Raw genomic sequence first — 26,390 nt, forward strand, 5'->3', positions numbered from 1 at the left:
CACATGTACTTGAAAAACATTTGAGTTTAATTGCCCAAAAGCCGTCTAAACCAGTTACTCTTCACCATTGTGTTTAATGCGTTGTTCATGTACACTTTACTCGTAAAGTACAGTTAACTACAAGAGCGTAGCACTATTCAGTAAATATGCCTTGGCTACAGAGTTATTTTAATCGATGTATTGTATTACAAACATTCCGGCGAACTTGCTATATAAACAGTGGATGCTATCAGCTCCATTAACTGGGTATCACTATCAGCACTTAGTGCTTATGTCAATCGTTGATTCCATTATCAGTTTTGGCCATCCGTAGCATATCAGGTCTCAAGTGAACAATGCGTGCGTGCATGTGCTTTTATATACCAGTCTTGTTTCTACTAGCACGCAACACACGCTATCTACTGTTACTCGGCGTCGCTCAACTTCCTGTACTCGGTCCCAGTCCCCTCTCAGCCAACTTGTTGGGAACGCCTGGCACTTCTGCCCTTGCTCACAATTTACCACCGCTTCCACAAAAAATCCAGCAGCGGATCATCAAACGTGAGTACATAGATTTTGCTGATCTACTGTCTGACAACCTATACCCTCACCCTTCTTTGGCCGCACAGAACCAATTTAAATTAGAGGTCAACGCCCAAGACCCCTCATCCCTGGCTTTTGTACCCTTTCATCAACGGAAACGCAAGGTCGACGGCATTCATTCCTGGTTGGAGGCCTGGAATATTTACCTACGAACAGTCCTTCACCACTTCCCTCTCCTTGCCCCTGATCTCCTGGCCTACCAAGATCAGATCTGTAAGTTCAGCCGGAAATTTAGAGCGTCCGCGTGGATTATGTACGACACAGCTTTCCGCTACATGGCCGCCACTAACCCATCGATGTCTTGGGCCCATACCAACGACCAGCTCTACAATGATATCTTGAAAGAGGAAACGCTCCCCTTTTGCATTTCTTGCCATTCTTACGGCCATCGCACTTTAAATTGCCCGACTCGTACCCAAGCCAACCAGTCCTTTCGTCGCCCCGCAGCCCAAGCTCAGCCATTCACTTCTGGGTCAGCCTCCTCTACAACCTTACCAGCACCCCTAAGCCACCTGCCCACACTCAGCAGGTCAACCTCTCTTCCCCTTCACCAAACTTCACCTGCAGGGATTTCAACCGTCGTTTCTGCCGTCGCACCAACTGCCAATTCCTTCACATCTGCAGTAACCAAGGTTGTGGCGGCACCCATCCCAGTACTCAGTGCCCAAAAGGAGTACTGTAATAATCTGTCCTCCAGTCTTTCCCACCTTCCTCCATCAACTCCTGTTTGTATACCCAACTTGGCTCAAGAATTAAAGCACTATCCTGACCGACAATTCGCTTCAGATCTGCTCCATGACCTGCAATTTGGCTGTCGTATTGGCTACCAGGGCCCCCGTCACCACAGGATTACTCCAAATTTAAAATCCACCCTCCTTCACCCTGAAGCAGTTACCGAGGCACTCCAGAAAGAGATCAGTAGAGGCCACACAGCAGGTCCCTTCTCATCTCTCCCCCTTCCAACCCTACAATGCTCACCTCTAGGGGTTGTTCCTAAAAAGGACGGCTCTTGGCGTATTATCATGGATCTTTCCTCACCCCGTTGCTCTTCCATCAATGACTTCATAAGTAAAGAGGATTACACCTTACACTACGCTTCCTTCGATCAAGCCCTATCCCTAGTAGCTTCTTTTGGCACCGGTGCTCTAATGGCTAAGCTCGACCTCAAGCACGCGTTTTGTCTATGCCCGGTGTCTCCTATGGACCGAGATCTCCTCGGCATGCATTGGCAAGGAAAATTCTATGTCGACCTCCGCCTACCGTTTGGTCTCCGTTCCTCGCCGTTCCTATTTAATCGTTTAGCCGATGCCTTCGAGTGGATACTAAAGAACAACTATGCCATCTCAGCTCTTATGCACTACCTTGACGACTACTTTACCGTAGGTCCACCACTTTTGCCATCGTGTGCATCTCAAGTCCAAACCATGGTCAAAACCGCTGATCGTCTGGGCATTCCTCTGGCCCCCGACAAACTGGAGGGTCCAACCACTCAGCTGGTGTTTCTCGGTATACTCATCGACTCCAATCTTATGGAATGTTCCTTACCTCCCGACAAACTCTCGGAGCTTTTAGCTGAACTTCAGGCCTGGTCCTCTTGTAAAAAATGCATAAAAAGGGAACTCCTCTCCCTCATCGGTAAACTCAACTTCGCCTGTCGAATCATCCCAGCTGGTCGCATATTCCTCCGGCGCCTGATTGACCTGAGTACAACGGCTCGCCTTCCCCACCATCATATATCCCTAAATGTGGAAGCACGCCGGGATGTAGCTTGGTGGCTGAAGTTCCTCCCACTCTGGAATGGCCGCGGTATTATTCCCGATCCATTCTGGTCAAGATCTCCGGACCTTGAGCTCTTCACCGACGCTTCTGGAGGTCTTGGTTTTGGCATCTATTTTCAAGGCCATTGGCTCAACGGTTCCTGGCCTCCTAACTTGGCGGACCGCTCCATCCAGTGGAAGGAGCTGTACCCCATAGCTCTTGCTTGCCTCCTATGGGGTCCACTGTGGAGGGGCAAGAAATTGCTATTTCACTGTGACAACCAATCAGTTGTGGATATTTGGGCAAAGGGTTCCTCCCGTAACTCCCTCCTTGTGCACCTTGTTCGGTCAATATTCTTCTGTGCTGCTTCCCACCAATTTTCAGTTCTTGTTTCCCACATTCATGGAACTGACAACTCCATTGCTGATGCTTTGTCCCGTTTTCAGATGCTCCGCTTCCGCCAACTCGCCCCTCAGGCAGACTGGGATCAGACGGCAGCTCCCCCCTCAGCCAAGACCCTCTGGATGGTCGCTTAGCTTTTCTCCAGTCGCAAGCCATCGCACCCTCCACACGCCGTGCTTACCAAGCTGGAATTCGCAGGTATTCTACCTTCTGCTACTCCAGGCAATGGGATCCATTCCCTGCATCTGAATTACAGCTACATGTACGATATTTTGCGTCTTGGCTCTCCGATCAAGTCAGCTTCCCCACCATTAAATTGTATCTGGCCGGGATCCGTTATGCCCACATCGAAAACTGCCTCACCGACCCGTTTGCAGATGCCCCCCTCCTTCATCTACTGTTACGTGGCATTAAACGCACGAATGGACTTTCTTCTCGACGCCGACTACCCATAACTATGTCGGTCATGCGTCAATTGAAAGGAGCACTGTCAGCTGACCCCCAGTTTGCCTCACAAGACAAACTCATGCTCTGGTCAGCCTTCACTTTGGCCTTCTTTGGTTTTTTACGTTCAAGTGAGTTCACCTCACCATCTTCAACTTATTTCAACTCCCTCGTTCACTTGTCTCATTCAGACATAAGTTTTACCTCTGATGGATCCTTAACAATGCAGCTAAAATCATCCAAAACCGATCCCTTCCGGAAGGGTTGTTCCATCAAACTTGCTCCTTCTGGCCGCTCGGTTTGTGCAGTACGGGCCATGCATCGTTACCTAGCGCATCAGCCATCCCGCAGTGCCACCCCGCTTTACCTCTTCTCTAATGGGCAATTTCTCACCAGGGACAAAGTCACTTCAATCCTGCGCATCCTGCTCCAACGTTTAGGCTTTGCCACAGAGCGTTATGCATCCCACAGTTTCCGCATTGGGGCTGCTACAACTGCTGCAGAGGCCGGCCTTCCCCCCTGGCTTATCCAAACCCTTGGCTGATGGTCCAGCAACTGCTACACCCAATATATAAGGACACCTGCTTCAATCCTCCAATCAGTCCCTGCCCAGCTGGCCACCACACATAGTTCTCCGCTTCAATCTTGGGATCCAAGCACAGGACAGTGTAGACCTTTGTAAATTTGTGTTTACTAATGTATTGTCCTGGCAGTATTTGGGGCATAATTTGGGTGCACACCTTCCACTTAGCCATCGCCCGTGGCAGGTTGGGTGGGTCCCTTAGCCCACCTTATCTTTAGCTACCTAGCTGGGTCGGGGGGGCTTCATTCTCTGGGTGAGTTCGCTAACCACCCCATTCATTCACTGGGCGTGCCCGCGAACCGCCCAAGGGTTGCTGTCGCCATTCACTTTATCTGGGTGTGTCCGCTAACCGCCCAAGTTTGTGCTTTGGGGTTTGTGTCCGCTAACCGCCCCACTTAGTTTGCAGGGTGCTGTTCGCTAACCACCCAGTTACGCTTCTCAGGGTGTGTTTCTACCACCCTCGCTTGTTGCTAACCCAGGGAGCACCCAGTGTCCATAGTCCCATTTACTGCCAGTGTTGTGTTGTCTTTATTTGTAAATATGAGAGCGTATTTGTTGTTAATGTACACTTTACTCGTAAAGTACAGTTAACTACAAGAGCGTAGCATTATTCAGTAAATATGCCTTGGCTACAGAGTTATTTTAATCGATGTATTGTATTACAAACATTCCGGCGAACTTGCTATATAAACAGTGGATGCTATCAGCTCCATTAACTGGGTATCACTATCAGCACTTAGTGCTTATGTCAATCGTTGATTCCATTATCAGTTTTGGCCATCCGTAGCATATCAGGTCTCAAGTGAACAATGCGTGCGTGCATGTGCTTTTATATACCAGTCTTTGTTTCTACTAGCACGCAACACACGCTATCTACTGTTACTCGTAAGTTTGCTTTTCCCATCCCTACCCTCCCTTTACAATAAACTTGGACTACTGGCCTGGGTGCACACCTTCCACTTAGCCATCGCCCGTGGCAGGTTGGGTGGGTCCCTTAGCCCACCTTATCTTTAGCTACCTAGCTGGGTCGGGGGGCTTCATTCTCTGGGTGAGTTCGCTAACCACCCCATTCATTCACTGGGCGTGCCCGCGAACCGCCCAAGGGTTGCTGTCGCCATTCACTTTAACTGGGTGTGTCCGCTAACCGCCCAAGTTTGTGCTTTGGGGTTTGTGTCCGCTAACCGCCCCACTTAGTTTGCAGGGTGCTGTTCGCTAACCACCCAGTTACGCTTCTCAGGGTGTGTTTCTACCACCCTCGCTTGTTGCTATCCCAGGGAGCACCCAGTGTCCATAGTCCCATTTACTGCCAGTGTTGTGTTGTCTTTATTTGTAAATATGAGAGCGTATTTGTTGTTAATTTAACATAAAGGACAGCTTTTTTGTTATAGTTTGTAATGCCATTTCTGGGCATGATCTGCAGACCTATGTACATGTGCACTATGTGCCTGCTACTCGTGTGTAGAGAATAAAATCCTTGTGTTGATCTGGGTTTGTTCTACTTATGTTTGTTCGTAAATCCTGATTCCACGGACCCAAAAACACAACAGGCATAACTCAATCAGTGGTACAAGCTGTACAAGTTTACATACAGTAATGTCTAACGTCACATATTTTTTTATTTTTCAGTGTACCTCAGCTATCCAGTGGTGCCAATAGACAGGAAGCTAGTAACACAACCCTCAGGAATTCAGCTACATCTGAGAACCCCTCTTTGACTGTTGTAGGGAGAAGTTCAGCCTCCCACATACAAAAATCATTTGAAGCTATTGATAAGGACTTCTCTGACCAGCCTTCAGGTATTTGTACAGTGATAATCAGTGATGATTACATTACACTTGTGTACAGAGCAAAATGCTACAGTTCGATAATCTGATGTAACATCTGCCTAAAAACCTAATGGCAGCTTTGACAAGGACTGGGAACTCTTGAGTTTACAAATTTGATTGGCTAAAATTAATATTGACTGCAGTCTAGATTTTCCCATCTGGACCAGTATCTAGACCATAAAGACCTCCTGCTCAGTTAATAAAGACTAAGTATTGTGTCATATCGTATTTAACAATTATTCCATGAGTGCGCGTTGGCTATAACAATCTCATATCCAACAAGCGTGAGTGGAATAATTGTTTATTAAAAACACCCAAAGAATTGCAATATTTGAGCCCCCAGCTGTTTTTGTTGTAGCCTGTTCCAGGCTCTGTAGTTTTGGGAGAGCGAATAACGCGGATGAGCGAGGAAAAAATTAGGCGAGAGGGATTGACCCTCGTTTTTTCCTCGCTCGCCTGCGTTTTTCGCTTTCCCCTTCAACTACCGAGAGCCTGGAACAGGCTATTTTTGTTGATGCGTATCGGCTACTATAAATTTGAGGTGAATGGTATATGAGCTTATATACTATTGCCTGTTAACCAATCAAAACTCAGGAATTGCAATATACCATTGCTTTTTTTAAATAATGTATTGTATTGAATTGTAAAATAAGTTTTCATTTCTTTCAAGTGTTGTTTGTTTGATTGAAGATTGATTTGTTGATTTTCAGGTTCAAAGAAGCCAAGGTTGGAAGAAGAAACTGAAAGGACAACAAAAAATGTAAACAACTCAGGCATTTACAGAGAAATTCGTCTAACCAGTGTTTTGAATCTGCGGAAAGCTATTGATAATTCTGAACACAAGGGGATGAAAGAGCTGTTTGAGGATCACAAATTTGTTGGGTGTGTCAACAAGTCGCTAGCTCTTGTCCAACACAGCACAAAACTGTTCCTTGCCAATGTCACGACCCTCAGCAAAGAACTCTTCTACCAAATCACCCTCTTTAAATTTGGCAACTTTGATTTTCTAAGGCTGTCAGAGCCAGCGCCAGTATATGATCTGGCGCTGTTAGCTTTGGATTGTGAGGAGAGTGGCTGGACAGAGGGGGATGGCCCTAAAGATGAACTGTCAACCTACATTGTAAATTTATTGAAGGAGAAGAAAACCATGCTATTGGATTATTTTTCTTTGGAAATTGACAGCGAAGGAAATTTGTTGACATTGCCTCTTCTGTTGGATGGTTACATACCAAATCTCAATGGGCTTCCAATGTTTATTCTTCGTCTTGCCACAGAGGTAAGCTACATGTTAAAATTTTAATAGTTTGTGGTTTTCCAAATGACTGTCACCAGGGCCAGAAATTGTGACAAATAAGTCACCAATCAGGGTGCAAAGAAATTCAGTTTTCCAGCTTGCCCTTTGACCAGGCTGAAGCCAGGATGAACTAGCCCGAATGTCATTTTCACTAGCCCAAAAAAAATCTTCATAAGGCTGATTAATTTCCTCAAAACTTTTCCCCGCAAACTTTCACTTGCCGGTTGGTAAGTGAATGATAAAAATAATCCGCTAGCCCGACTGTAAAATCCTCTATCCCCGGGTTATCAGCCGTGTACTTGGTGTTTTACTATGCATTGTAGCAGAGTGTCCCCTAACACTAGTCCAATGTACTAAGCATAAGCCACAGCGTCTCCCACTCTTCTTCCACTGATTATTTTTCAAAGAAACATTCCCAAATTTTTGTACATGTTCAGCTCAAAAATGTACAAGTAACAACCGAGTTCAATGAGTACAAAACTGAGTTACAGTTCTAAGACATGAAAATAAAATTATGCTACTACTTCATATCATTCTCTGCTTAGCCTGTGTTTTGATTGGTTAACAGGCAATGGTGTATGAGCTCATATACCATTGACACAAATATGGTAGCCAATACACGTTAATGAAAACAGCTGGGGAGCTCATTCAAATAATTTTATTGCAATTCTTTGGGCGCTTTTTATAAAACAATGATTCCACTTGCTCTTGTTGGATATGAGATTGTTATATCCAACACGGGCTCGTGGAATAATTGTTAAATAATAAATTGTCAGAAAGCTTACTTTGGCAGAATTCAAACTTGTATGATCACAATCTGGCAGAGATTTATCTATTTACTGTGGTTTTCCTTGAAATCTACAACTTTTCTAGGTGGATTGGGACAGTGAAGAGGGATGTTTCCGCACATTTGCACAGGAATGTAGCAGGTTTTACGCATTTAAACCAGATCCTTTTCAAAATGATGACAACTCATCTAAAGATGACAGTGAGACAGATGACACTGACACAGCAAAATCATCATCGTCATCAGGCCGCTCATGGCAGTGGACAGTAGAGCATGTTTTTTTTCCTGCTTTTCGCACTGGACTTGTGCCTCCCGGCCGCTTCTCCGAGGATGGAACTCTGCTTCAAATAGCAAATTTGCCTGACTTGTACAAAGTGTTTGAAAGGTGTTGATGTTTGAGTTGTATATTAAAACCCTCCAGCTTACAATTGTGGGTAATTTTCACATTACCTACACATGTAGGTGAGGTCTCATTTGTAATATTGTTCCCAATAATATAAAGTTAGTTATCATGATTAAGAGTTACTTACTGGTTATTACCAAGATTGTCATACTATATGCCTCTGTTTAGGTGAAAGCTGTATAAGAAAGGGTGCCACAAAACAGTTTTTGATTGAGCATGTCAGAGCTGAGTTTGCATGACGAGCGTTGGGTTTCCACCATTAGAATGTGAGGAGGGGCCAATTTGGTCATGCCTTTAACTCTTTCGGTGCTGACTTTTCTGTTGACCTTACTCCCCCGCAATGCTGCATTCTTTTCACAGTGCATTGAATCACACAGTCACGCATGATATTCAACAATATCTTTCGTTCTATTCAAGCAATTTAATTAAGATTTTCAGGATTTGTGCCTAACATAATTCTACATTGTAAAAAGCAACCTTTTCATAAATTCATTGCATTTTGGCCCTTTCAGCAATTTTGTCCGCCATCATATAGTTTCCTTCCCAAGCGTGAAGGTTGAAACCATTGTTTTGCAATAGCCGCGTCTCAAATACTCAATCTGTTCATTGAAATCATTTGATTTGTATACCACAACTGTTATATTCTTGGCGAAAGTCGGCTAGAATCTTCTCCGAAGCACTCCTCGATTGAAAATTTCTCATTCAACGCCATTTTTAAAAGTCCTTTAGCCGTAAACAGCAACATTGTAACATGAACTTCTCAATAATACTCCGCTATTATATGCAAAAGGCAAAAGATCATGCTCGTCATGCTTTCCAGTTCTCCTAGAGGGTATCTGAAGTAATTATTGATCATGGCGTCCCTATTGAAGACAGTTTCGAAAGGAAATCTGGGATTGTTTATCATGTCGAGAAAACTCGACATCCGCACTCAGAGTCACGAAATGAGATGTCGAGTTTTCTCGACAACCACACCAAAAGAGTTAAAGTCAAAACAGCTGAAGGGTCCCTGCTAAATTTGGATTGTCACAAAGTATGTCTTTCCATCTCCCAAAGAGAGGGGGCAGAAAATGTGGAAAACAAAGTGGAATAGAGTTGACTGAAAATTGCATGTTTAGCGTTACAAAACCAAATACATGTGCCACAGCATTCTTATGCAAATGCTGCAGTTTGTTATAACTGTCAACAGGCAAATTTGAGTCACCTGGTTTGAAATGAAAAGATGACACATTTTGGGAAACAACCCTATGTATTTTGTATCATCATTCAAATTTCCACTTTGTTTTTACGAGTTACCGTAACACAACCTCCTCTTAGAGATGAATAGTCATAAACAACATTAGGCATTTAAACGGTAGTTGGGGTTCAACGATTGCATGATTGGCCAGAACAATTCAGCTGTTTTGACTGTAAGCAACAAAGCATTTATCCCTTCAGAAAAAATTCTGGAAAAAGAAAATTCATCACTTTCGTAACAGGTATGTATAACTGAGGTTACTGTATGACCCTAGTATTTGTAAGGTGGTAGGAGAAATTTTCAGTGCGTTCTAAGGTAATGCCCATATTGAGACAGGTGATTTTGTAACGGTTTTTTGCTGTAATTCCTGTCGCACTGTTGCTGCAATTTCAGTGCAACATTGCTTTAATTTCTACGAAAAAATGCTAAAATGAACTGAGGTTTTGTATCAGACCATGTACATGTTTCATAAACAAGGATGGTGTTGTTCTTGTGTTAAGTTTGAAATCTCCAGTAATAACATGCTGGAATTACAACCAAATCACACTGAACTTGCAGCTGGTTTACCTGCATAATTTGGAGTTGCATTAGGTTCCCTAGCACAATTTTTTTCCTAACATAATTTCTTGGAGATCGTGACAAAAATTGCACTAAAATTTATGTGTAAATCAGGGCCTTAATGGTGTCTTGCAAATTTCTGTTTAGTTTATGAAGATTTTTTAGTCAATTTACATGCAAAACTTTGCAGTTCTGTTAATACCAAGAGAAATAATGATAATCTCAATGAGAATAAATTAACTTGAAGCTTTGCAAAGGATGTCTTTATTTTATGTAATTATTTTTTCACAAAATGAATGTTCCTTTCTAAATAGGGAGCAAAAAAAAGGCTACCAAATAACATCAGAAGACTTTGTTTCAGCACCAGCCATTTTAAATATTTAATGCATTGCATTGTATTTTTACATTTGACTTGTGCAAAATAAAAGTTCTTCTTGTTCAGTGTTGTGCAAATGCTTAAATTTTTATTTAGTTTACTTAAAATTGATATTGCTTTTCAATGTAAGATGTCTGTGACAGTGATAAAAAACTAGTTGCACGTAACTTTATCGACATTAATCACTTTGGTCTCTGTGTGAAGTGTTAAATATCCAAAGTGACAATTAAATACAACCACTCCCTTTATTGCTAATTAACGACATTTAACCTTTTTTCAACCACAGTTGCCAAGAATAATCTCACTGTAAAGTAAACGTATTTGTTCAATGTGTTCTAATGAAAAGATAAATAAAATAAGTTAAATAAATACTTTAGCCAAATAATTTTACATAAGAACCTCTGGTACTCAATACTGATGACTCTTCTCTATCCTAATTAACCCAACCCAACCCAACCCACCCAGCCTCCCCAATTCACTTAAGAAAATCAAATCAATGCATTTCAGTGAACTAAACTTTTAAAATCTAACACTAACATGTTACTGTTTTACTGTAATAATTTCACACTTATTTGGAGGCTTCTGTAGTTGTGTATTTTTCTTGTCTTGACTACAAAATCAATTTTATCATTCAGCACACTCTGACACACAATACCTTATTATTTTAGTCAATAATTTAACTATAAATAATTATTATCCTTGAATTATATAAAAAGAGATCTCAATCTCATTGAGATTTATTATATAAATACCACCAGCACTATTTAAAATAATGGTACTGGCCTACCAACTCATAGCAGATAAGGTGTCCACTTAATGTGATGGTTTTCAATAAATAAAAGGGCAAGGTTTACTTTTTTAAAATTAAGTCCCTTTTAGTTCAACTAAAACTTCTCTATACTGTTTTGTATATTGTGTAACATTCTTTGGGGGATTTTGGTTTTCAGTCAATACATATTAATTTCTTGAGGTGATCATGTCAGGTGCAAAGAAAATGAACTGGGGATGTGACAGAAAATACTTGCTGCCCTGGAGGACTTTCTTTGTAAAAACAGGAAAATTTGCTTCCAGGCTGGTGAAGGTCCAAAATTTAATCACTAACCATGGGCTACTAGATGGACTTATGATAGCAATATGTCAATATAATTATGGGTACAGTCGAAGCTCTCGTAAGCGGACACCCTCGGGACACTTAAAAAGTGTCTGTAACTGGAGCTGGCCGCTGACGAGAATGGTTCTCGTTAGCAGCCACTAGAGGTGTTGGGGATAGATGGCCGCTTACGGGAGCTTGCCCAGCTAACAATAACCAGACGGACGACAAAACAACCACTGAAATGTGGTCCTCATGTAATTACTGTAAAATCATTGTCACAATTAAATGGCGATGTGAATTTGATTGATAATAACAAGATACGGAGGTTGTTAGTAGGATTTTCTTTTGGGTGTCCGCTTACGGTAGCTTAAAAACAAAGAAAAAGTCTAAGTCGTAATCTCTGAAAGTGTCTGTGGCCGCTTACGGGAATGTCCGCTTACGAGAATGTAAAAATACAGAGTTTGTATGGGAGTTAATACGGGGTTTCAAACAGGGTGGCCGTAAGTTGAGCTGTCCGCTTACGAGAGTGTCCGTTAAGAGAGCTTCGACTGTAGTTGATACCAAGGGACTTGTCCTCCGTGGAAATTGCCTTTTATGACAAGTTGACCTTGAATTGTTTGAAATAATGCCTACATTTAAGTTTTACAGGATAAGGGAGAATTAACATTTATGGAAAAAAAGTATGGCTTTTTAATTTTTCCACCTGCCGCCATTTTGGGTTTCAAACAAAAATCCTCTGCTTCCAAACGACAGCAGCGTCTGTTACTCATCAAAAACTCCAATATGGTGATGCACAGGAAATTTAAAATAGAAAATCTTTTTCTTTTTTTGTTTCTATTCAAGGTTATTAATTTTCTCTGTTATCTCGTAAAATTTGGGTTTTAGACATTATACCAAATAATTCAACATCAACTTGTCGTAAGAGTGGAGCTTTTCTTTAAAGCATGTTAGATTCCATCTGACCAGATTTTTTTATGAAAAGACAGAAATGTCAGCTTACCCTAATAGACTAATACAGCATGACTCCCTCTACGTTAGATATCTCATGCTTTTTTGTTTTAAAGTAATGTGTGCAATGACATTTCTTCAACAATATGATCAATGGACAAATGAGTATAACTCCAGCAGCACCTAATAAAATCCAGAAGGAGTATCCAAGCTGAGCCTTGTCAGTGGAAGAGAAGCCACGGCTTTGATCCTGGGGTCGCAGAACATTCTTCTTGAGCTGGATTTCAAATAACGCAGCAAACAGGCAGACGGATGTAAGGACAAAGAAAACTGTGAGAAAAAGAAAATGTTAATCAGTTAGACTTAAGTCACCCAGATACCATTTTTTTTTGCCATAGGAGGAACCAAGTGAGAGCCCATTACTGCCAGGGGGGGGGGGGAGGGGTACTCAGGATTTCAAGTAACCAGGGTGATCGAAGGATCTTTTTTTGGTTTAAAAGTTCTGATTCTGGAAGTTTTGGGGGTAGGAAAAATTTGGCAAGTATTGTTTTGGGGTGGCTTGATTTAAGTAAGGATTTTTTTGGGTATTAAATACAATCTAAAGATTTGTGGTTGTGCCTTGGCCGGTAGTTCTGCAAATAAAGTACAGTCGCATCCCGATAACTCGAACCTTCAAGGGAAATCGAAAAAGGTTCGAGATATCGGGAGTTCGAGTTATCGGGGGTAAAAGTTAGTAAGAGAATGATCTGAAGGGAAATAAAAAAATGTTCTTGTTAGCAGGAGTTCGAGTCACTGAGGGTTCGAGTTATCGGGATTCAACTGTACAGACAAACATGTTCCTTATGTTTTTCTTTGTGTTATACCATTCCCCCTTTCTGCTACTTGGGTCATAAATTCAGCATGAAATTTTTTGGGGGTTAATTCGTAGTCCAGGGATTTTTGGGGGCTTTGTTGGAAGCCCTAGGGATTTTTTTACCCCCATTCAATCATCCCCATCACTTAAAATCCAGAGTAACAGATGTGTTAAAGAATACTCACAAGCAATTCCACAGCAGATATATATTCCAATGGAACCACATATCATCAAGTCAGGCTTGGTAAACTCATTATAGCAGGAAAGTCCAATCATTATACAGATCACTAGCAAACTTAGCACACAGAAGCCTACTGTCGCCCACATGACATCATCATTTGCCACACCCTCAAATTCATCTATGACTGTAACAGAAGAATAAATTAAGTATACTTCTACCTATCACAGGACAACTCGGATTAATATTAATCCTAATGATTATTATAAACCAGTAATAGATTATTATAATCCAGTAATAGATTATTATAATCCAGTAATAGATTATTATAATCTATTACTGAGGTTTGAGCCGTGCCTTAATCCATTAGGATTAATATTAATCGGATTAATATTAATCTTAATAATAAATCTCAACAACTCAATCCTAGTCCAAAGCTTCCGAACTGAACCATATACTGGCATATACAAAACGCAAAATAGTCAACAGACTTGCGCGTGAAAGATTTCAAATCTATATTTGAATCATGTGGTGCCAACGCGTGCCAACGCAACGCTACGAACGAGGGCGGTAAAAAATCCTAAACATCGAGCTAAAAAAGACAGAGCGCTCGATCAAAATAATGCAAGAAGCATAGCCTTTACAACACACAGTGTCTCTCTGAAACCAACTTTCAGCTTTTTTTATAGTAAAGTTGAACCAGTCTCTGGCGAAGCCAAGATAACCCGTGATAAGACAATACATCTTGCAACAATATTGATTAAAATACCGGACCCGGCGTCAATAAAATGCAAGTAGTTTACATTTTCACGTAACATTTCATATCTTTTACTTCAAGGGCGAACAATTTGAGAGCCTAAAGCATATCTTGCAAATAGAATTGAGCCAAAACAAACTGAACTAGCACAACATGTGGCAGAGTACAGATTTAGAGGTGTCCGTTCAACTCTACTTGTAAACGGAAACCACGCAGCGCGGACTAATGACCTCTAGACACTTCCTTGGCCACAATCTTACGGCTCTATTCAATACATAATGCCTCCAAATAAAAACAGTACCCTCAGAAAGAAGTCAGAAGCAAATAAGGTTGAAAGACCGAACTAACATAGAACGGCAAAGGTACAAATGTCACGAACGTAGGAGTCGTGACGTGACGGATGTGATTAGTGACTTCTGTTTTGACAGTCCTGTGTTGTAAGTCTGCAGTGTGTTTGTCGTCAGATAGTCAAATAGACATATCTGTTTTCCGAACATTCAAAAAAAAATTAATCAGGATCATAATAGAGATTAATATTAATCCGGATTATAATATTAATAATAATCTAATCCCTCCAATTTTTTGCCGTGCCTTAAAGATGAATTCCAGTCCGTACTGCGCAATCTCGGCTGCAATGTTTATGTGAGCCCACACGAAGGGAATGTTTACAAGCAAAACTAAAAATTCCGCGACAAACTTACCTTTTTCTTCATTATTAACGCCAGATATCCTTGCAGAACAAATAATAACGAGTAGAAGAACCTTGACGCTATTTCAAACCGACGTTTTAGTTCATCGGAACTTCTTGAACGAAACGAACTGTAATGGCGGACTAAAAAACGTCATGTATGCTGTCACCGAAGTGTAACGTTTCAACGAATTCAAAACAAAAACATAAACAAAGCCCGAGTCTGCGCAGTACGGACTGGAAATCATCTTTAATCTATTACTGGATTATAATAATATATTACTGGATTATAATAATCTATTACAGGATTATAATAATCTATTACTGGATTATAATAATCCTATTATAATCTATTATTATTATAATCCGCGGATTAATATTAATCCGAGTTGTCCTGAAATAAATGTCTAAAAAAGCTTAAAATTTCGCAAATTTTAACATGACACGAGGTAATCTTGGCAGCCGAAGGAGAGAAAAATTTCTTCACCAAAGCAGTTTTAGCACTCTGTAATCCATTAGTTTCCATTTTAGATCCACTTTAAAATCGATCCATGTTTCTTCATTCCATATTTAGCTTAAAAAAGGTGTTTCTCTGTGTCCAGAACGGAAAACAAGACCCTAGAAGTTTGTAAATACATCCCGCGAGGCGCCATGCTTTTCTTGTACATTTTCAACGTACGTATAAAGGCGAAAAACCTCCTTTCTAGGACCCCTAGAAATTTCTAAAAATATGCGCAGAAAACGGATTCTGATTGGTTTATTTGCCCTTATTATCTAGAGAACAATAGGAGAACCAAAAAAGCTCCAGGGAGGGAGGGAAAGGCCTTTTGTCAACACGTGGTTTTTACGGCCGGTTGAGGCCGGCACGGGAATTTGGGGGGGTGGTTTTCGCGCGGCCGGTTACGGCCGGCACGGGAGCCAATGGGTTAATATTATAATCCGGATTAATATTAATCTCTATTATGATCCTGATTAATTTTTTTTTGAATGTTCGGAAAACAGATATGTCTATTTGACTATCTGACGACAAACACACTGCAGACTTACAACACAGGACTGTCAAAACAGAAGTCACTAATCACATCCGTCACGTCACGACTCCTACGTTCGTGACATTTGTACCTTTGCCGTTCTATGTTAGTTCGGTCTTTCGACCTTATTTGCTTCTGACTTCTTTCTGAGGGTACTGTTTTTATTTGGAGGCATTATGTATTGAATAGAGCCGTAAGATTGTGGCCAAGGAAGTGTCTAGAGGTCATTAGTCCGCGCTGCGTGGTTTCTGTTTACAAGTAGGGTTGAACGGACACCTCTAAATCTGTACTCTGCCACATGTTGTGCTAGTTCAGTTTGTTTTGGCTCAATTCTATTTGCAAGATATGCTTTAGGCTCTCAAATTGTTCGCCCTTGAAGTAAAAGATATGAAATGTTACGTGAAAATGTAAACTACTTGCATTTTATTGACGCCGGGTCCGGTATTTTAATCAATATTGTTGCAAGATGTATTGTCTTATCACGGGTTATCTTGGTCCGGCTTCGCCAGAGACTGGTTCAACTTTACTATGAAAAAGCTGAAAGTTGGTTTCAGAGAGACACTGTGTGTTGTAAAGGCTATGCTTCTTGCATTATTTTGATCGAGCGCTCTGTCTTTTTTAGCTCGATGTTTAGGATTTTTTACCGCCCTCGTTCGTAGCGTTGCGCTGGCACGCGTTGGCACCACATGATTCAAATATAGATTTGAAATCTTTCACGCGCAAGTCTGTTGACTATTTTGCGTTTTGTATATGCCAGTATATGGTTCAGTTCGGAAGCTTTGGACTAGGATTGAGTTGTTGAGATTTATTATTAAGATTAATATTAATCCGATTAATATTAATCTTACATAAGATTAATATTAATCCTAATGGATTAAGGCACGGCTCAAACCTCAGTAATAGATTATAATAATCTATTACTGGATTATAATAATCTATAACTGGATTATAATAATCTATTACTGGTTTATAATAATCATTAGGATTAATATTAATCCGATTAATATTAATCCGAGTTGTCCTGTTATTTGCTTCATCGTGAATGAGAATTAATCTTAAACAAACTTTCTTTCAAGTTTCTTTCATTTGTCCAGCTTTAGTTTGGAATTTTAGGCTTTTGGAGCGAACAGATTTGATGTGCACGAGGTGTTATCTGATACGCATCTCCTTCGGCAGACTTGCCGTCGCGTTGTTGATTTAGTCGCTAAGATTTTAATTGTGTTTTACAACCTTCAACGCGAAAAGATTTACAACAGTACTTCAGAAAATTCAAACAAGTATTTTTATTGACTTTGAGATTTATAGAAAGCATTGTGAGTGTATATTTTGTGGAAGGAATTCTGTTGTTTTGCAAAGCGGTTTTGCTCTGTTTCACAACATGATTCACAAATAATTTTATCACGTCTTCCAATTACCGCTTTTCTGTACCAGGATAATACTTCATTGCTGTTAAATTAATGCCAGTAACAGTTTTACATAACATATGCCAACATTTTATCAGAGTTTTTTAAGATTGCTTTATGTTTTGTTCAAAGATTTCGTGTTTTTGTGAGTTTTTAAATGACGCGCGGAAGTGAATAATTTTTTTTCCGCTGCCTTCAAGCTTGGTTTGGGATCAAGTTTTTAAGGTTGATAAACATTTTAATTCATAAATTAGTCTTTTCATGTCTAGTTGTATTAAAAGTTTACGTCAGAAACGAATTATTTGTCTGAATTTACTGCGCATATGGTTTATTATTTCCACTCGCACGTCTGTGTTAAATGGTGTAAAAGAGCCGGGAATTTGGGGGTGGGTGCGCGCGTAAAACCTTCGGGAGTCAATGGGTTAATAATAATCTAATCCCTCCAATTTTTTGCCGTGCCTTAATCTATTACTGGATTATAATAATATATTACTGGATTATAATAATCTATTACAGGATTATAATAATCTATTACTAGATTATAATAATCCTATTATAATCTATTATTATTATAATCCGCGGATTAATATTAATCCGAGTTGTCCTGTTATTAGATGAGTTTGGTCGAGCCGTGATTTGTATTTTGGTGAGATGCAGTTGAATCAACATACCCATGGTGAGAACAAACTAGCTTGATATGCCAAAGCATACAAATTAAGGTATGATTAGATATTTACCAGGACAAGTTCTGCTAAAAATGCAGTGATATCAAGTCACTAGGAAATCAGGGCTTCTGATTGGCTAAATTACAAATTGGAATACATAGGGAACTATCTATTAAGTAGAGGGGGACAGGGGGGCAGTAGACCGGGAGAAAAGGTGACAGGAAGCGGGATTCCTGAGATGGCGGGAATCGGGAGGAAATGAGTAAAATTTTGCAACATTTTTTATATTTTGCAATAGATATGGGACAAAGAGGAGAGAACCACTACGGAAGGGGGGGGGGGTGTAAAAGATATAGGTTCAGACCCCCCTGTCCCCCTCCTCTATGAAGTGATAACATACAATGTCTGCAACACTCAGGCGAATTTTAAGCATGGAAATATTTGGGGTTTTGTGTTCCGTTGACTTAGCCAGTAATATTATGCCCGGCTACACTGTCTGTATGGCATCAAATCAGCCTAGTTAGTTCTTTCATTACTCATACCACCTTTAGGCCACCAAAACTTGGTCGTATAAATGAGGTGGGTGTATTATTAAGGTGGTCATAAGACAGATTCTTCTTTATTATCAAGACAGTTGAAGAGGAAAGATAGAATATAGTCATGTTATAAAGAATAAACGAAATACATGAGTAAAGAAGCAGGTGGCAGACATGCCATGGCTAACAATACAATCTTGACTCCCATTATATTTACAGTTATGAATAAAAAAAACATTTATTTGTCAAGTTAACTACTTTTAATAGAAGCTTGACTTTTTGGAAAGCTTAATTCAAATTTTCTTTTCACTGTTAACTTAAGTAAGCAACAAAGTAAAACCATAAATTATATTCTTACGTGGCGTCCCTCACAACAATAATTTAAACATCATTGTTTTACCGCAGTTAAAAGAAATATATCCTAAAACGTTGCTACAAACACAAGAAGGTTCACATCGTCTGTTGTGTTATTTCTCGAGGGAGTTTCACTTAACAACGAAATTTACATTATTACTTTTTACCCCGCTCCCAGCATGAAATTATTTTCTTGAACAAGAAGGATTTTAAGTTTTACCAAAAAAGGTGCTTGGGTATTTTAAATAGCTTACACGTCAAAACCCACTAAACAAATATTTTGAGAGCGAATAAAAATATTTCAGTAAGATAATGTCCTCAAAATGCGTAAGTTTTTAACATACAAACAAGACTGAAGTTTTAAATTTTAATATTTTAGAGCGATATACTAAAATCACAGCTATAAATAGCTTCAAACTTTTTTGTCGAATTTAAGTTTACCTTTAAAATCTCTTTCTCTAGCTCCTAGTCCAAAATCCTGGTGGCTTACTCCTTTAAACATTCCAAAGTGCTTAGATCCCCCTTTCTGTGTGGAATTTCCAACTTCTCGCTCGAGATCCGCCATAACCCAGTATTCGGAAAGCAATGCAGCGACTATCATCACAAACGCTACAAAAGCGAAAGCAGCCGCCGCTACGGCAGTCCCTCTTCGTTTAAAAATACTGGTCGCCATATTTACCAAACAGAGAGGCGATGTACTTGGTCACAAAAAGCTCTCAATTCATCTTGACAGCATTATTATGCTTTTCGTCGGGAATCGAAGACATAATCAATTTCGTGCGGACGGTCTGCTATAATTAACAGCACGTGTGGAAACAGCCAATCGCGTGACACTTGGCTTGGAAACCGAAAGAAATCCCGATTCTCGTCCCGTAAGGGACCACCGGGCGCTCACCAAGGAACAAGCACTGAATTCCTACCGTTATTAAATATAGAAGTTTCTTTATCAGAAAATGATATATTAAAAATAGCCATAACATGTGCTATGTTTGCATGGAACATCAAACTGTTTCCATGTGTCATTTCCTGTCCGTCTTTTCCGATCTCGCATTTCATGGCATTTCAGCTAGCTTTGATTTGACGATCATCTTCACATAAAATGTCCCAATAGTTGGACGTAAACAAAGCTTACAAACAAATCTAGAATGGTAGTATGTAAAAGAAAGCAAAATTCACATCCGGTTGCGAACATGTATCCCATCAGCCACCACAAGCATGCTGTGTAAGGACACGTGACAAGGAGCTTGTCTTCGAAAATATGGCGGGTGTTTCGCGTACTTTGTGGCAAGGTAAGACATTTTAGCCTGTAGTTCTGGTCTTCTTCGCTCTTCTTTGGGATATTCCTTAATCTTTCTAAGTAAGCCTTATTTCCTCAACTTTAAAAGTATTTTGCAGAAGCTTATGCATGCAGAATGAAGTGTTTAAGGTCATTAAAAATTTTGGCACATGGCAGGTTTATTTTCAGCTTACTTATAAAGCTTTGTGTTGTTTAAGTTGAATAAATCACTTCATGCCTTGCCATATTTAGTTGAAACACATACAAAAACTTGAATTTTGATCCTAACAACAAGACTAATGTCAACCTTGAATGTATCAGTTAATTCCAAAACTGCCCATCCCCCCCAGCGGGGGCAGGGGGGGGGCAACCCCCGGGTATTTGACTTTTTTGGGGGAAAAAATCGGATTTTGAAAACATAAGGATAGACTACATGTACAAAAAAAAAATTGCTCTTTCTATCTCTGCTAATAAGTTATTCGCGAAAGGTTTCTTTTATATATGCCATATTGATAACACATTTTACAAAATCATTTAGCTTGAGACCACTGACTAACATTTCTTGGTCAATGAAAATGTTTCATGTTTCTTACAGGTTCAAAACAGACAACAACAACAATTAAAGCTGTGAGCTGAGGTTCAGATGTTGAGAGAGAAAATCATGGATTCCACATAAGGTGAGTTGCTTTCCTTTGTTTTTGGTTGGAGTGATTTAGATGGTTTTCACTGAACATTTGAGCAATAAATTAAAGACAAAAATAAAGTTAACAAAAAGAACTCATAATATGGTAACAGTTTGAATACAGTCTAAGAAGAAGTTATCGAAACCTGAGCTCTCAAACTGACCCCAAGCAAGAAAAATTAATGAATTTGAAGTTAATGAAACAGACATTTCACGTCAGGTCAAAACAAAATAGCATGCGTTTTAAGGATTTTAATGAGGTTTGACATTAACTTTCCCAAGAATGCTTTAGAATTTACACATGGGGTCACTTAGAGAAAAGAACTACAGTGAGATGTTACTGTGCTATGAGTAGATTCTGGTAGTTGATTTTTGCACTTATTGCTCAAACTTTCAGCAGAATCTGTCTTAAGGTCATAGCCCCGAAATAGAACTGAATATACCATAGATTTGCAACAAAACTTTGCCTACTTGTTGATTACCTCAAGGGAACTTGAATTTATTTGAAATAATAAAGTGGGGTCCCCATATTCATAAAGGAGCACGAAGACCTTGTATATACAGATAATTTCTTTAGTTAATAATTCCCTTACGAGTACTGGCAAAGTACACATTAGTCATTTCCAGTGATAATTTATTTTTCAAACATAGGAATTGATCTGTTTTCATTTTACAGAAAGAATTTGATCGCTACACCCAAAATATGAGAAAAAATTGATAGGTCACCATACTCATTTACGAGAAAGGCTATATATTTTTCTCACGGACTAAGCCGCATAGAATAAAGCCGCCACTTTGTTTATGTGCACGCGCTAGTTATGCGTAAAATTCTGTGCAGAAAGGATGCGCATTGCAATACAGGGCAATGACCTTAATTGATAATTACTTGATGGTACTGGCAAAAATGTAGGCAGATAATTAAAACAAATGATGACAGAAGTGACTGTTGACCTGTACAGCTTTTTCAAGAAACTGTTGTCTTGAATCTAGGGTTAAGGACTATAGGACATTCCTTTGGACTCAAATGAGTCACAGTTATTGCTGAACAATCAGTTGGGGCCAGATGTACATCTAATTTTGTTCTGCTGCATGTATCTTAGCCTGTGTATAGCCATACTGCTCTGCTCAAAAAAATCGCAGAGGGAACGCTTGCATTTTGGTTTCGTTAACTGTGTTCCGCTGCAGGTGGTTTTCCCGAAACGTAAGGGAAATGATCTGATTGGCCCTTACACAAAAACCATTTGTCTGGCTTCCCTGAAAACTGTTGAAGCTTTACTTTGAGAGTGAAAAGGTGGGTTTTTATTGATCTGGCGCTTTGTCTTTTGAGCTCCATGATGTTTTATCTCCCTTGTTTGTTGTGTTATACCCCGGTATTTGGAACTGCATGATTCAAATCGGGTCATCTGGATATCCAATATAAAAATTTATGCAAAATTAAAATAAAAAACAGCAGGATACTGGAACACGGTTAATGATGCAATAATGCAGACGTCCCCTCTGCGATTTTTTTGAGCGGGGTGGGGATGGCTGTACACAGGCTACATGTATCCATGCGTCATTAATTCATTTAGCCTTCATAGTGATCAGCATGAAATTTTTCCTCACATTATCAATGCATTATCATGACATGAGGTTGTGAGGATTAGGGAAGTGATCACCAAATAGAAATTGTCTTGATATTTTATTTGTGACAAGTTCTCATTTTTTTTAACGAGCTGGCCGTGTTTTCACTTCATATTAGTCTTGCTTTCAGTTAAGTGCCGCTTGCTCTCACTTCTGTCTCCACTCCTTACATCATCACACATCTTATAATTAGTACAAAATCCGACAAAGTCTGATGGACCAAAAAAAAAAATTTAAGTCTAAAACCAGGTCGCTTCTCAGCAACTTTGTCGCTGCAGCATCCTCGAAGCGGCCACTGCAAAACTTACGCTGACATAGTTCCCGACAAGAGATCTGTGTTTTAGACTTAACGCTTGGTTCCAGCCGGCCGTTTTGTCAGACAACATTCACAAGTGCCTAAAAGTGCTATTATACAAAACAAAGGCCGAACATCTCTCATTTCTTCGAGAAATGCTGTGGACTTACGGGCTTCCAGACTTAATGATGTCCTTCAACCGCCAAGCGGACGCACTTGTGCTAAAACTAAAAACAGCAGCATTTTATTTTCAAAGGCGCCATTTTGTTCAATTCGAACCCTACCGCCTCTAACATATGACCTTACGTCACAATGCAGTATCCAGTCCTACTCTACTCAAATCAACAAGAAAACATGTCCGCGAGACAAGACAGGCTTTTAAAATGGTTTCTCGCCTTCCGTGGACGCTTACAAAACCCTACAACACAAATCAGAATTGCAACATCATTCAATGCAGGTGTGAAGTGATTTTTACAAGTGTTTTTGTAGCCTGTTGTGAAATTACTTCCAGTGAAGCAGTAAAAGCTGAAAAGTTTTGCTTCTGTTAGAAGTTAATGCATCGCCATTAGAAAAAAACAGCAACTGTTTTACTGGAAATGTAGCCGTTAGAAATGGCATGTGTAGCCGTAAGGTAAAGAATAATGCGAGGAGAAGCGGCTTTTGGCAATATCCAAACGAAAATTTGCTTGTCAATGTGGGGTAAAGATTGCGTGGCGAGACAAAAGGTAACTCTGTCGTGCGTAACCTTTATCGGGAACCCTGCATTAAGCCGAGTAGAAATCTTTCTAACTCAAAAGGAAACAACTATAATTTCGATTAAAGGCAAACGACAAAGTTTACTATTTTTAACCAAGCCACAGTATATGAGTCGCAAAGCGCCCAGCTGTTGCGACTGACAAATACAACATTTCCTCCGCGAAGATAAAAAAATGCTTGAACTGAACTACAAAGAAACTATTAGTTAAAATTCTTTAAATGACGTTTTAATTCTTCCATGATATGTTCGAACAACAATGCCCAGGATAAACCTTCTACTCATACTTCATGCAAAATAGTCGGTATCTCGTAGAGATTTTTTTTTTATTTATTTATTATTTTTTTTTATTAATGCTTACAACAAAGCTTACAACAATACAATACACACAAGGAAGGAAAAAAATTACAAGGTAATAAATAAATGAAACAAAAGAAAGATGTATTACAAATCTCTACACTGCTTAGCCATAAGAAAATAATAAGCACAAAAACGATAAAGGGGCAGGAAAAAAAAGGACGAAATCAATATCAATGGTGGCAGAAAAATGCAGGGCTGTTGGTGGCATTGCCAAGGCAAGTGGGGGTAGAAAGTGGAATGTCAGGAGATACAAGAGCTTTCTTTGGTTATTTGACCTTTTTCTCTTCTCTCGAAGAGATCTTTGATTTGCATACATTATTTCTGAAAAACGAAGAAAAGTCCAGCAAAGTAAAATATAGAACAATGTTTATCACACATAAACGAACTTGAAATTGCGAAAACAACTCGAATGAGTTGTTTTCGCAATGTTCATTTCAAGGGAAAATCACTACCGCCCTTCTTGCAGCGAACCCTTCAATTGAGCGTGGGTTAAGGAAAGGGGTCATTGTGTTCATGTTTAATTAGTGTACAATAGAATGTACATGTATGGTAATTTTCTTGCAACCTTTTTTACTGTTTTGTCAAGTCACTCTTCAATGGCTACATTAATTTCTTGAGGTTTTGAAGTTTTAATAGGCACGCCTCAGAGATAATGAAAACGGTTTTTGCTTGTTTGCATAAGTTATGCTTTTGAACAACATTTTGAATAATTATTTTGTTATGCACTTGGGTAAGCATTTTTATTTTTTGAATTTGGTCATAAGCATGTATAAGCGTTAAATAAATTGCCAAACGTTCAATCTAGTACTGTAAAAGTTTCAAGCTACCCTAGTGCCTTATATTACATGTTTTGTTGCAAACATTCTTCCAGTGAAATTTCGAGCATGCCATTTTGCAAGCAAGTTTTAGACCTTGCAAAATTAAAGGCAAATTTTTAGAATTCTACAATTTTTCCTGTGTTATTTGGTGTTGCAATTGCTGTTGATTCGCAAATGAACAGTCATTTTTTTACCGTTTATCCAAGTTTGAAGTTGCCAACCTAGCCCTAAACAACTATCCAGCAAGTGTTCAAGGGCTAGAACACTATGTTTAGCCTGTTTATCAGTAGCACGGTGACCTGTGGAATGTAAAAGAAACCTTCCTATGCAATAACCAAAAAAATCAAAATCAGCAAGACAAATGCATCATTGAAGAAGAAAAAATGCCGATAACTTCCAAACTTTATTTGAGTATACAATGAATTTTTTCTTCCCTGGGTTCAAATACAATCATCGTTAATTTGACTTGTCATTCATATCTTTCAGGCTGCCTGCTTTGAAGTTGAGTTCTTGCCATCTCAAGTGTACATCAACATTACACGGGAGAAAGAAGGGAAGAAAACCTAACAACTTCATTCAGCTTTATCCTCAGTGGATCATGTCTGAAAAGTAAGGTAGATTACGAAGATAAGCTTTTTCGCGATCAGTTTTAGCAGTAATATTTCAACTGCCAAGTCTAGTCTGTGATTTCAGAAATCCCGGGAAACAAAATAATTCAATAGTGAAATTCGGTTGTCATGAGAAATAACTGGAATTAGTGTCTAATTGTCTAGTATATGTTTCACGGATATTTTAGTGGATCATGTCTTAAAAGTAAGGTAGAAGACAACTTTAATCGCAATAGGTTTTTAGGAAATAACATTTCCAACCTGGAAGTCAACTTGACAGATTCACAAAACCCGTGAAACAAAATGCAATAGTCAGAATTTAGTTGTAAAAAAATCATTGGAGTTGGTGTCTGTTTCACATATTTAGTAAAATCTATACAGTTTTCAAGTAAGCACAGTTGATAAAGGTTTGCGCTTTTAAAAGGGCCAAGAAAAAAAAATCGAGGGAAAAAATCTAAGTCTTTTGGGAGGAAAAGTAATCCTTGGAAAAAAAGTCTGCTTTTTTGAATGGTGTCTGGTTTCTGTTTCACATATTTAGTAAAATCTATACAGTTTTCAAGTAAGCATTCAGTTGATAAAGGTTTGCGCTTTTAAAAGGGCCAAGAAAAAAAAATCGAGGGAAAAAATCTAAGTCTTTTGGGAGGAAAAGTAATCCTTGGAAAAAAAGTCTGCTTTTTTGAATGGTGTCTGGTTTTAAGCCAAAAATATACTAAGTCTTTTGGCGGGAAAAATCTTGCACTTTGCAACAGATTTGCCCCATCAAAAGTCGAAGTATAGGTTTGTTTTCTGACTAGACTCTGTTCAAAATTGCAGAATTTTTTTTCTTTTTGGCAACCCTCCCTAGTCAAAATGTAGCAAAAGAGATAGCCTACATTTCTCCTAGTTACCAGGCCCTTTTAAGAGCGCAATTTTTTATTTTCTATCAGTGTTTGTAATTAAAGTTTATTAAAGATGCCAATTAAAGTTATTTTGAAAACGTGTGTGTGATATTTCTTTTTGCTGTCTTTAATATTTTTCTCTGACAATGCTAAAATAAAGTACACAACAAAGACCACCACTTGTTATTGTCATTTTATTGTCTTGCAATGATTAACTAATTAATCGATTGAAATCAGTTAAATTTAATAAAAGGTGTCAAGAAAAAATGTTGCTTTTATATACTAAGACTTTTGGCGGGAAAATTTGAAAAAAATTGCACAGCGTTTCCCCTAACAACTT

At 39.3% G+C, this 26,390-nt stretch overlaps 2 protein-coding genes and 1 long non-coding RNA gene across 3 annotated transcripts in view; 2 read left to right on the top strand and 1 right to left on the bottom strand.

Moving 5' to 3' along the window:
* LOC144643303 (DNA mismatch repair protein Mlh1-like) overlaps positions 1-10,315 on the top strand; it is a 13,433-nt gene extending 3,118 nt beyond the window's left edge. The window contains exons 3-5 of the mRNA XM_078502506.1: positions 5,396-5,565; positions 6,306-6,871; positions 7,763-10,315. Of these exons, the coding sequence (XP_078358632.1) occupies positions 5,396-5,565; positions 6,306-6,871; positions 7,763-8,068 (1,042 nt within the window). The 3' untranslated portion in view covers positions 8,069-10,315. The remainder of the gene's footprint in view (positions 1-5,395; positions 5,566-6,305; positions 6,872-7,762) is intronic.
* Positions 10,316-10,455: 140 nt separating this feature from the next.
* On the bottom strand, positions 10,456-19,833 carry LOC144643352 (uncharacterized). The gene is made up of 3 exons (XM_078502565.1): positions 19,198-19,833; positions 13,330-13,509; positions 10,456-12,621 (listed from the first exon to the last, which is right to left on the bottom strand). Exons 1-3 carry the CDS (start codon positions 19,427-19,429, stop codon positions 12,353-12,355), a joined length of 681 nt encoding a protein of 226 aa, XP_078358691.1. The 5' UTR covers positions 19,430-19,833; the 3' UTR covers positions 10,456-12,352.
* Positions 19,834-19,987: 154 nt separating this feature from the next.
* Positions 19,988-25,577, top strand: LOC144643365 (uncharacterized). The gene is made up of 3 exons (XR_013568897.1): positions 19,988-20,045; positions 20,628-20,709; positions 25,051-25,577. It is a non-coding gene; the product is annotated as an uncharacterized LOC144643365 (long non-coding RNA).
* Positions 25,578-26,390: the final 813 nt, after the last annotated feature.

This window comes from Oculina patagonica, chromosome 2 (genome assembly GCF_052425735.1).
Source record: "Oculina patagonica isolate OP01 chromosome 2, crgOcupat, whole genome shotgun sequence".
Lineage (NCBI taxonomy): Eukaryota > Metazoa > Cnidaria > Anthozoa > Scleractinia > Oculinidae > Oculina > Oculina patagonica.